This window comes from Mya arenaria, chromosome 17, assembly GCF_026914265.1.
Source record: "Mya arenaria isolate MELC-2E11 chromosome 17, ASM2691426v1".
NCBI classification, from domain to species: domain Eukaryota; kingdom Metazoa; phylum Mollusca; class Bivalvia; order Myida; family Myidae; genus Mya; species Mya arenaria.
In genome coordinates, this window is record NC_069138.1 from 5,452,527 (window position 1) to 5,465,898 (window position 13,372).

The window sequence follows — 13,372 nt, forward strand, 5'->3', positions numbered from 1 at the left end:
GTACAGTGTTGTAACACTGTCTAGGGTCAGTACCGATTATATATGTGTACAGTGTTGTTATACTGTCCATGGTCAGTACCGATTATATATGTGTACAGTGTTGTTATACTGTCCAGGGTCAGTACCGATTATATATGTGACCAGTGTTGAAACACGGCCAAGGGTCAGTACCGATTATATATGTGAACAGTGTTGTTATACTGTCTAGGGTCAGTACCGATTATATATGTGTACAGTGTTGTTACACTGTCCAGGGCTCAGTACCGATTATATATGTGAACAGTGTTGTAACACTGTCCAGGGTCAGTACCTATTATATATGTGAACAGTGTTGTAACACTGTCCAGGGTCAGTACCGATTATATATGTGTACAGTGTTGTTATACTGTCCAGGGTCAGTACCGATTATATATGTGTACAGTGTTGTAACACTGTCCAGGGTCAGTACCGATTATATATGTGTACAGTGTTGTAACACTGTTCAGGGTCAGTACCGATTATATATGTTTACAGTGTTGTAACACTGTCCAGGGTCAGTACCGATTATATATGTGAACAGTGTTGTTACACTGTCCAGGGTCAGTACCGATTATATATGTGTGCAGTGTTGTTACACTGTCCAGGGTCAGTACCGATTATATATGTGTACAGTGTTGTTACACTGTCCAGGGTCAGTACCGATTATATATGTGTACAGTGTTGTTATACTGTCCAGGGTCAGTACCGATTATATATGTGTACAGTGTTGTTACACTGTCCAGGGTCAGTACCGATTATATATGTGTACAGTGTTGTTACACTGTCCAGGGTCAGTACCGATTATATATGTGTACAGTGTTGTAACACTGTCCAGGGTTAGTACCGATTATATATGTGTACAGTGTTTTAACACTGTCCAGGGTCAGTACCGATTATATATGTGTACAGTGTTGTTATACTGTCCTGGGTCAGCACCGATTATATATGTATACAGTGTAGTAACACTGTTCAGGGTCAGTACCGACTATATATGTGAACAGTGTTGTTACACTGTCCAGGGTCAGTACCGATCATATATGTGTACAGTGTTGTTATACTGTCCAGGGTCAGTACCGATTATATATTTATACAGTGTAGTAACACTGTCCAGGGTCAGTACCGATTATATATGTGAACAGTGTTGTTACACTGTCCAGGGTCAGTACCGATTATATATGTGAACAGTGTTGTTATACTGTCCAGGGTCAGTACCGATTATATATGTGTACAGTGTTGTAACACTGTCCAGGGTCAGTACCAATTATATATGTGAACAGTGTTGTTATACTCTCTAGGGTCATTACCGATTAAATATGTGTACAGTGTTGTTACACTGTCCAGGGTCAGTACCGATTATATATGTGTACAATGTAGTAACACTGACCAGGGTCAATATCGATTATATATGTGTACAGTGTGGTTACACTGTCAAGGGTCAGAACCGACTTTACATATATACAGTGGTGTCACAGAGTCGTGTGTCGTGACCGCTTTGTTACGAATCTTTATTTATCTTTGGTTGCTCCATTACTCAGGCAATAAGCCTACCAATGTATACTAGACCATGGTTTAGTCGATTGGTTGTTGCTTCATGTGTTTATGGTGTAGGAGAAAGTAATTTTGACCATTTCAGCTTTGAACAAAAAGTGTTCGTAGCCTGAGTAGTTTTTATCTTATTATTTGGGCATCAGTTGTGGAAATATCATATCTATATCCGATGCCAGTATCTGTTAATTCCTATATTCCATAGATTATGATAGACAGCTAGTGGTCATATCCGTCATTTGTCCATCAAAATGTTAAAACGTTTATTGCATATATTTGGGCATCAGTTGTGGATATATCATATCTATGTCCGATGCCAGTATCTGGTAATTCCTCTATTCCATAGATTGTGATGGACAGCTAATGGTCATATCCGTCATTTGTCCATCAAGTTAAAACGTCTATTGATAGTAGAACAAATAGAAACAGATCATCAGTATATGATTTTTAAGGGCATTACATAATTGTTATGGAACATTGCTATGCAAACAAGTGTTTCCGTTTGACACCATCGGAACTTAGTACGTTTCCCTATACAAACTTCACTAATACTTTCTCGACAACAAAAACAAATCAACCAATACTTTTAGATGGCCAGCAATCGTGAAATTAATATGCATGTTTTCATAAACCTAAGTTTACCTGTTAAGTCAATTTTAGTGATTAAAATGACTCGTTTACAGTTTGGTACTCTCGAAATTCAATATAAGTTGGACAGAGAGTCGGTATTTAAGCATAACAACCCAGAGATGAATAGTGACACCCTTGCGATGACCTGCGCTGACGAACTCTAGCACATCGAAAAGGCACAACGCTGAATTTAGCCCTGCTAGAAAAGTTTAGCTGGCACCCCCATGACGGATAAGTCACCCGTTATGACGTCATACCTTTAATTTTATTTTTATTTCATTATACGCATTATGTAATCATAATTATGAGATTTCCATTAACAATGACTTAACAAAAATATTACTTAAAAACAAATTAAAATTACCCTAAATGGACGTGATACCGAAGGAACTTATTGACGTATGCAGTGAATACAAATTACTGCGCGTCATAACGTCAGTAAACAGCATACGTATTTGATTAGTTTTGTTGGACTGTAAATCGTCGTGTCAACAGGTCGGAAAACTATGAATGAAATGAAATCATGTATTCTTTTAACAATTATATAAAGAAATAATGAACTTCTGGTGTAAAAAAGTTCTTCGGACTCCACCCAGCCCAACTGCATTCATACCCTAATAATGACATCATTTACTGTGTCATCAGTGTACAGTCCCAGTCAAATACAAAAAGAGGTTAAAATTTATTTAAAGCAATATTTAATTGTTTCTCATATTATACAAGCGGATTTAAGTTAGTAAGCAGGCTGAAAAGTACTGGTTCCTTTAAGGATCGATTCTTATTTGCTGTGCGTTCATGCCAGTGCCTCTTGGAAAATTTGGAAATTCGGGACCGAGCGTCCAGGCTACATGAACGCACAAACAATGTGAATCAATCCATATCTGTAGATTTCCCCTTTCTATTACTCTATTTCTTGTGGTAATATTGATATTGGTCGTAATAATTTTCGCCTTTACCAAGAATAGTCTCGAACATTTTCAATTCGTGTCGTACATATGCATGACCTAGACCCTACTTGCAAAACTCCGCCCACAGTGGTCACAAAAGGTCGACCACTTCATGCAAAAAAAAGAACACAAAATTGATCGTACATAAAATAATGAACTAAAACCTGTTGAGAAAGCAGGTTAAATGTTGTTGTTTTTTATTTCTAGAAACAGTTATATTCCGTATCAATACTATACAAGTATGTATTCGTCCATTAAAGACACTCATTGGTTAAGCTACATATTCAATAACATCCGAGTATGTCGAAACTTAGACTGATGTGGGTGTTCCAAGTTTGTGGGTTGATTCGCACACACTGTGCAGTCACTGTGTATGGTAACATCGTCACCAAAACTGTATTTTCGTCAGTATTTCCGGAAAACACCTGAAAACAACAACACATGTTTCCATGAAAAATATATAAAATTAAAGCAGTTGAAATGAGATCAGTATTTAAGGCTAAAACAAAATGATCGCTTCTTCTTAAACAATATTAGGTTAGCCTATACTAAGTTTGTTAAGGTTGATTTAGCTTGATTGCGACAAAACTGTCAGCAAATATCTTCAAGATCTACTTTGTTTCCCGGGTAAAAACCGCTGGTGGGATCGATTCCAAAACTTAATCTAAATGATATGCCTACCATTAACCTGCATTTCAGTGTTGTCACAAAACTACCTTGATAAAAAAAATCCAGAAAAACACCTGAAAATGTTATTATACATGGAAAGATTCAGGGTAAAGATTGCAAAATATGCTGGGTCAAAGTGTATTCATACACTCAATGGAAAGAAAGTTAACAAACATGAAGAAATTATAAATACGATGGCCTTATGCATGCACATAGTGAATACATATATGAAAACAAAGCAAACGTTGATTGTAAAGTGGTCTGACTTTAAATGGCAAAACATGGCCACACAAGCCAATTTCGTATTTGCCTCTCAAAAACGGCAAAATAGTACGTACTTGTTATGACCATGGAAAGACTTATTATAAGATAAGAGGTGGTGCTTGTACTAAATGTGCGTAACTTCCGACCCTAAAAAACTCACCATGTCTGTTAAGTACTTAATGTGCTTTACGTAGTATCCTAAAAACTTACCAAGTCTGTTAATAACTAAATGTGCTTTAAGTAGTATCCTACCTAATATGCGTTACTTCTGACCCTTTAAAACTTGCCATGTCTGTTAATAACTAAATGTGCTTTAAGTAGTATCCTACTTAATATGCGTTACATCCGACCCTTGAAAACTTGTCATGTCTGTTCCGTACTAAATGTGCTTTGCGTAGTATCCTACTTAATATGCGTTACATCCGACCCTTAAAAACTTGTCATGTCTGTTCCGTACTAAATGTGCTTTGCGTAATATCCTACTTAATGTGCGTTACCTCCGACCCTTAAAAACTTACCATGTCTGTTCCGTCCGTGTTCAGAAACGTAGTGAAGTCGACACAGTCTTGACCGTACAGGAACTTGTAAGATGTGACATACTGTATGAAGAGCGGTCGACCTTGCAGAGCGATGCCTTTAACTTGAACCAAACTGTTAAAATCGACCTGCAACTCCAGTTAATTGAGAACTAATAATTTCATCGTGAATGGCTTACAATTTAATCAGGTGACAAATATTGTTATAGTGTGTCTTACCTTATTCGAAATCGAAGTATTGCGTTTTAAATTGGAAATTATTTTTCATAAAATGCCCAGACGCATTGATATGGTAGAAATATTGGACTACACTGATCGGCTTATCAGTACCGCAGGTGAAAAGGCTTGTTTCGCTCAGTTATACCAAAAAAAACAACAAAAAAAACAAGTGCTTAAACGAAACTGTCACTCGTAACTAAATAGTATTTAATTTATTTCAACTCGTCTAGAACACATGATTTTATGCTCTTGTTATATTCTTGTTCTTGATAAATCTTGAAATCGTTCGTACAGATTGCTTATTATGTAACGACTCGTAACAGAGCCTTTATGTTTCAAACTATGCATCGCCTTTAATTCACTTGTCAATTATAACAACGCCATCCCCCCCCCCCCCCCGGGACCGGGGTTATACAGGGGATGCATGTTTTTACATTCAAGGTGCCCAACAGTGCCGGTTGAATGCGGTGGTTTTGTCATTGCGGTAAAGGGCCATAACTAGAGTCACTTGGGTTCGGGGGCATTTGGCGGGGATTTTACCAACGGTTCGTCACACAGGGTGGTGATTTTATCCGGGCTGGGCTGGACCGAAAATCAACGTCCTAGCTATTCCCAAAGCCTGGGGTGGGTGGCATGGTTACAATTGAGTGATGCATAACTATTTTATCTCCGCTTTTACTAACAAGATACTAAATTTTATATAAAAAATTGACGATTTTTAGAAAAACACACCTGTATGAATTGTGTTGTGTCATAAAGTCCAGCGCACCAAGTACCAGCTTGTGTTGATGTTCTTGTTGTGTTTAAGCGGGCACCTTGTGCTCCATACATCACGGGGTCATCTTTCCACACCGAGGACACTGACAGCTGGGAATCTGACACCGGGTTGGCCCCGTCAACGAGATATTCGCAAACAGGACATTGTTCTGTGAAACCGAAAAAACAAGTATCAATAATCAACTATTACGTATTTAACGCGACACGATGATAATCGCGGTACCAATACCAGAAAATTGACGACACCATATGCCAAAACTCGGCCTATATCGACCAAACTCGGCCAATATCAGCCATTATTAGTTTCCTCCTTTTTGATTGGCTAAAAAACCTAAATTACATAAATATTGCACCAGTCAATTGTAACCACGGCCCTGCGGTCCGGGGGTATACCTGGGATAGCCGAGGAAATGGGCCTTTTTACTTTCCAGGTGGTCTCGCTTTATCGGTTGAATGCGGTGGTTTTGTTTACTCGGCAAAATTAGCGGGGAATTGGCTTTACCTATGGTCCCTGGGGTGCGGGTGGCATTTGGCGATTGACTAGTGCATATGTTTATAAAAATGATTACTATACAAGCGATTGCCAATGTTACATCGCATACATATGATCTTTAAACGTATATTGTTGAAAAGGGGTGGAATTTAATATATAACTTAAGTCATTCTTATGACCATACATCAATGACTCCATTCACTCTGTTGGTCAAGTAATCCGATACCCTATGTACATCGTTCGTAGATCCAATTCAGAACAATATTGAATGCCAGCTCTGTACGTATCGGAAAACTAATACGGAGGGATTCATGTCAGCCTTTGCCATTTCAGCAAGTTTTCAATTAAACTACGCTTAGTAACAAAATAACAAACATGGTTGACTTATAAATACGATTATGTAATTGAAGCTAGCGAAGACAAAACGAAACAAATATCCAAATTTAAAGTACAGAAATATTTGAACTTTCGAGGTTAATTTCCAAACCGATTCGGAAATTGCCGAATGTCCGAGATACATGATTAAGGAAATAGAAGTTCAAAGAATCCTTACTCGAGCATTTCGTTAAACCTCTTGTCAGTATAAAAGCATATATCGATTTCAAACGCTGCGCTATCGTTCACAGCGTATACCCATCCGCCAGGGTTATTGCAAGTAACTTGCTGCAGTGTGTCCTCTACTGCCTTCAAACGCTGCGCTGTTGTTCATAGCGAATATCCATCTACCAGGGTTATTGCAAATAACCTGCTGCAGTGTGTCCTCTACTGCCTTCAAACGCTGCGCTGTCGTTCACTGTGTTCACCATCATGATATATTGCAAGATCATAGTCCAAGGCAGTGTGCTCTCAACGTCACGTAAGCGCTGAAACTGTCGGTGGTCATCGTTACTGTCTGCTTTACACCAACATGAAGTTAATGTATTCGTGGGAACAATGACAGATTACAATCGCCCACTCGTTTTAGTCATTCTGTCTGCAGTTGACTTAATTGTCAACACCATGTCATATGTTAATCAGATATACGTGTATAACACGAAATAGGAATGCCTGCGTTGACAAGGTTAATACAAGTAGAAGGCGTTATAATATGTCATATCCAACATGTAGCGAATTCATAATAAATCATTCCGAGCGTGATTAATTAATTTTTGCTTAGTATATATTTTGAAATTTGTGTTTCGTAGTAAGTCTTCCATTTCTTAATTAAAAAATGTTTCTACTTTTCCAACGTTAGAACATGGCGGTAATTGTCCCTGATATGTCCTTGTAAGATAACCTTTTTAGATTATTGCAAAAACCTATGTTTTTCCGTAAAATAGATTATACCAAAAAAAGGTTGGACTACCTATTTCTATACAGTTCTTGTTGCTAAATATATTTACAGAATCTAACAAAATCTTTCAATGTATTCGGCTGGTCATCTTTTACGGCGATCAATAACTGACGGAATGAAGTGTTTGTTTTAATGGCGGTGTTTATTTTAAGTCTTAATATGTCTATTCATTGATTTCTCGCGTAATTTCAAATAATGGATTTAGCATTCTGTTGTCTGAGTGGATGATCTCATTGCAATTCTATAGACAGGATATTCGTATTTGAAGAACGGTAAAACTGAAGTCGTACTTGAAATATAGTCCCAATGGCTGTGTCCTAAGATAACATATAAACATTTCCCTACGATTTATGGAAATTCCAAAGAAGTACATGTGAATTCGCATGAATAAAAATCTAGTGGCAACAATACATTTATAATTAAAAAAAAAACACTTTCTAAAATATTGATGTATATATTACGGGACCTGCTGACACAATACAAACAATAACTAGATCAATATTTTTCATGTATATTATTATGCGATGAATTGCGATCCGAACATGGCTGATGACGCAATTGCCGAAAGGCAGTTCATTTAAGGAATGGAAGTTGCGGTGTTAATATTTAATGTTAAAGTTTGTTTTTTTTAATTCATGCAGCAAGTGATCCTTATTCCAAAATAATACCTGGTCTTACTTTCAAACTGCTTTATGACCGTATCTCTTAAAGCCGTGTGGTCTTACTTCAAAACTGCCGCATTAACTTATTTCTATAATGCCGCGTGGTATAACCTCTGTATTGACGCATGGTCTTATTTTACATAGCGTCAATAGTGCGCGTGGACATACTTCCATAATGCCGCGTGCATTTCCAAATTAATTGGCCTATACTTCGGAACGAATACTTTATTTAGATTTGATTTTGTTTGCAAAAAAGGTTCTGAGAGTATTGTTGTTGTTTTTGTTAAATTATTTTGCTATTTTAAGAAGCTGGCGAAAAATGCAGTTCGTTTCAAACAAATCAAGTCAAATCAAGCCTGATAGAACAAAGTAGAACATTGCGAATGTACGATCTTACGCAATTAATCTACCTTATTGAAAGTTCACTATTGTTTTGATGTAACTTATTTTAATGAATATATTAAAGTTCATTTCGGATTTTCATCAGTTGTTCTATGCTGCCTTTGTTGATTTCCTGGGGGACCGTCGAACAAGCTACTTAGTTACAACCTTGATCTCTCGCCTCGGGGACCGTTGAACAAACCACTTAGTTACAACCTTGACCTCTCGCCTCGGTGACCGTCGAACAAGCTACTTAGTTACAACATTGATATCTCGCCTCGGGGACCGTCGAACAAACTACCTAGTTACAACTTGTTACCTCTCACCTCGGGGACCGTTGAACAAAATACTTACTTACAACCTTGATATCTCGCCTAGGGGACCGTCGAACAAACAACTTAGTTTCAACCTTGACATCTCGCCTCGGGGACCGTCGAACAAACTACTTAGTTACAACCTTGACCTCTCGCCTCGGTGACCGTTGAAAAAACTACTTAATTACAACCTTGACCTCTCGCCTCAGGGACCGTCGAACAAACTACTTAGTTACAAACTTGACCTCTCGCCTCGGGGATCGTCGAACAAACTACTAAATTACAACCTTGACCTCTCGCCTCGGGGACCATCGAACAAACTACTTAGTTACAACCTTGACCTCTCGCCTCGGGGACCGTCGAACAAACTACTTAGTTACAACCTTGACCTCTCGCCTCGGGGACCGTCGAACAAACTACTTAATTACAACCTTGACCTCTCGCCAAGGAGACCATCGAAAAAACTACTTAGTTACAACCTTGACCCCTCGCCTCGGGGACCGTCGAACAAACCACTTAGTTACAACCTTTACCTCTCGCCTCGGGGACCGTCGAACAAACTACTTAATTACAACCTTGACCTCTCGCCACGGGGACCGTCGAAAAAACTACTTAGTTACAACCTTGACCTCTCGCCTCGGGGACCGTCGAACAAACTACTTAGTTACAACCTTGACCTCTCGCCTCGGGGACCGTCGAACAAACCACTTAGTTACAAACTTGACCTCTCGCCTCGGGGACCATCGAACAAACTACTTAATTACAACCTTGACCTCTCGCCTCGGGGACCATCGAACAAACTACTTAGTTACAACCTTGACCTCTCGCCTCGGGGACCGTCGAACAAACTACTTAATAACAACCTTGACCTCTCGCCTCGGGGACCATCGAACAAACTACTTAGTTACAACCTTGACCTCTCGCCTCGGGGACCGTCGAACAAACTACTTAATAACAACCTTGACCTCTCGCCTCGGGGACCATCGAACAAACTACTTAGTTACAACCTTGACCTCTCGCCTCGGGGACCATCGAACAAACTACTTAATTACAACCTTGACCTCTCGCCTCGGGGACCATCGAACAAACTACTTAGTTACAACCTTGACCTCTCTCCTCGGGGACCGTCGAACAAACTACTTAGTTACAACCTTGACCTCTCGCCTCAGGGACCGTCGAACAAACTACTTAGTTACAAACTTGACCTCTCGCCTCGGGGACCATCGAACAAACTACTTAGTGACAAACTTGACCTCTCGCCTCGGGGACCGTCGAACAAACTACTTAGTTACAAACTTGACCTCTCGCCTCGGGGACCATCGAACAAATTACTTAGTTACAACCTTGACCTCTCGCCTCGGGGACCATCGAACAAACTACTTAGTGACAAACTTGACCTCTCGCCTCAGGGACCGTCGAACAAACTACTTAGTTACAAACTTGACCTCTCGCCTCGGGGACCATCGAACAAACTACTTAGTTACAACCTTGACCTCTCGCCTCGGGGACCGTCGAACAAACTACTTAATAACAACCTTGACCTCTCGCCTCAGGGACCGTCGAACAAACTACTTAGTTACAAACTTGACCTCTCACCTCGGGGACCGTCGAACAAACTACTTAATTACAACCTTGACCTCTCGCCTCGGGGACCATCGAACAAACTACTTAGTTACAACCTTGACCCCTCGCCTCAGGGACCGTCGAAGAAACTACTTAGTTACAACCTTGACCTCTCGCCTCGGGGACCATCGAACAAACTACTTAATAACAACCTTGACCTCTCGCCTCGGGGACCGTCGAACAAACTACTTAGTTACAACCTTGACCTTTCGCCTCGGGGACCGTCGAACAAACTACTTAATAACAACCTTGACCTCTCGCCTCGGGGACCATCGAACAAACTACTTAGTTACAACCTTGACCTCTCGCCTCGGGGACCGTCGAACAAACTACTTAATAACAACCTTGACCTCTCGCCTCGCGGACCATCGAACAAACTACTTAGTTACAATCTTGACCTCTCGCCTCGGGGACCATCGAACAAACTACTTAATTACAACCTTGACCTCTCGCCTCGGGGACCATCGAACAAACTACTTAGTTACAACCTTGACCTCTCGCCTCGGGGACCGTCGAACAAACTACTTAATAACAACCTTGACCTCTCGCCTCGGGGACCATCGAACAAACTACTTAATAACAACCTTGACCTCTCGCCTCGGGGACCGTCGAACAAACTACTTAGTTACATCCTTGACCTCTCGCCTCGGGGACCGTCGAACAAACTACTTAATTACAACCTTGACCTCTCGCCTCGGGGACCATCGAACAAACTACTTAGTTACAACCTTGACCTCTCGCCTCGGGGACCATCGAACAAACTACTTAATAACAACCTTGACCTCTCGCCTCGGGGACCGTCGAACAAACTACTTAGTTACAACCTTGACCTCTCACCCCGGGGACCATCGAACAAACTACTTAGTTACAACCTTGACCTCTCGCCTCGGGGACCTCTTGCATATACATAAACATGCCATCAAAATCCAGGCCTCCGTTCATCCCTTGATTTTTTTTTATATATGTTATATCGGAAAACCTTCATTGATTAATTCAACAATTAATTATACCTTCATTGATTAATTATGAAGGGTTTCGACAATATTTGAACACAGTGCTAATAAATCGTACTTCTATTTATCATGATAAAGATAGCTATCTCCCGACGGCAGGTTGAATTTGTTTTAAACTTGTTGATATCCAATATACTGTTAAATGATAAAAACAAAACAGAAGAAATGCTCTCGGCGCGGAAATAAAACCCATCATCGCCGCAGCACAAGCTTCGCTTTCTAATGAATTATTTAAAATGCGGTTCGCGTTTTGAATCGCAGGCGCTATAATCGATTCGATTATTGTGTAATACCGGTTTGTTCTTTAACGATGCTTAAGCTTTGCTTTGTATTCTTTCAATGTGTTGTTAAATGCATATTTCTCCAGAACACATTGGATATTTTTGTTCAAATACTAATACATTTGAATTTGCAATCCGACAGCTAATGTATTTGTAAAAAAAAACGTGTTTCTTGATGTGAAATGTACATGATAAATGACAAACCATCTCTAGTACCCCCTATCTCCAGTTGTAGTGCACTGTACTTGAATTCAATATTGTCCTTAAACGGATCTAAGAACCATATATCTCATTAGAAAAACTGTTTTTATTACCCACCAATGTTGTGAATGAAATAAATGCTTTATGACAATAAGAAAAAACAACCTTGGACTGGTTTTCAATATTAGTCTACATTGGATCTATTTACTATGTAGCTAATCGGACTACTTGTAAGTTATTACTGGCCAATATTGTAAATGAAGTAAATGACGTATTACGATACGATTAACTTAAGTTGTGTATTGAATACCATCCTCAGGTCATGAATTAGAATATATAAGTAGATGTAACTTGTATCAAGTCAGTATTTGAATATAAATAAACGAGTGTTTGCCTCAATGGGCCGATTGCTCACTAGATTTTGTAAAGTTAACAACGTTTTAACTTTGAAATATTTACTGCTCTGGAATTCTAATTAATACACTTACTCTGCTGTGCTCATATCAATATACTGTTTCAAAAAAACTGTTTCAGCTGTACTTCATGATGTACGATCATGAAATATTTCACGTTTAAAAGTTAATAATGATGTCGTTTTATCACGTTGTTAACTTAAAAAGCGTTCTGACCAATCGGCGCAATAGCATGTTTAATAGGAACCCTTAAACATAACTGTTTTTATAAACTCCTTACCAGTATAATGGAGTTTAAAAGTAGTTCTTAAAATTGATAATTTTTATATTCTAAAGTTTGCAGTGAGAATATCAAAGTGATACTTTCACTGTTGTTTATTCGCTACTTAAACTCAATATTTCATCGAAAAGCATAAATAATTTGTAATATTTTAATCTGTTTTAGCATCAAAATCATTGCTGAGTGGATAATATGTATCTATAGGCATATAAATTGTCTGTATTTGATTCAAGATAATTATTGTACATGTTTTATTTGTGCTTATTAAGTACCTATAAGTTTTTCTACTATTGTTATAAACTACCAGGTATGTTGGGAAAGTTCCCGGACTGTACTAATTACTTTGTTATTTTTCAACGTAGAGCTTTGAAACTTAGGCCAAGTTGAGACACATATATATTCATTTTGATGATAAGCGGAGATTCTCCTAAGTCAATACATTCTTAAAATATTGTATCCATAGCAACATAATATTTGCTGTTGTGGAGCAAGCCATATATTTTCCTATAATGTTCACATGAAATGCATTTTGTAACGTTAAAACACGCGGGAAACGTCATCTTGACGTCGAATCACAACATGACTTCATTAGTAAAATACACATGACCTCATTTGAACAGACACCGCCTCGCAAAACAAACTCCAAAACAGGTGCTCAAAGCAAACATGCAACGCGAAATTATTGAAAAACAGCGTGTCGTGATACAGTTTCTCCAGAGTTTAGATGTTTCACCGTCGAAAACATTGATACACTTAAAGAAATCGTTTGGAGA

General features: G+C 38.9%; 1 protein-coding gene across 1 annotated transcript; it reads left to right on the plus strand.

Annotated features, from left to right (window-relative positions):
- Positions 1-7,335: 7,335 nt before the first annotated feature.
- On the plus strand, positions 7,336-11,322 carry LOC128224390 (uncharacterized). The gene is made up of 2 exons (XM_052934215.1): positions 7,336-7,341; positions 8,998-11,322. Exons 1-2 carry the CDS (start codon positions 7,336-7,338, stop codon positions 11,320-11,322), a joined length of 2,331 nt encoding a protein of 776 aa, XP_052790175.1.
- Positions 11,323-13,372: the final 2,050 nt, after the last annotated feature.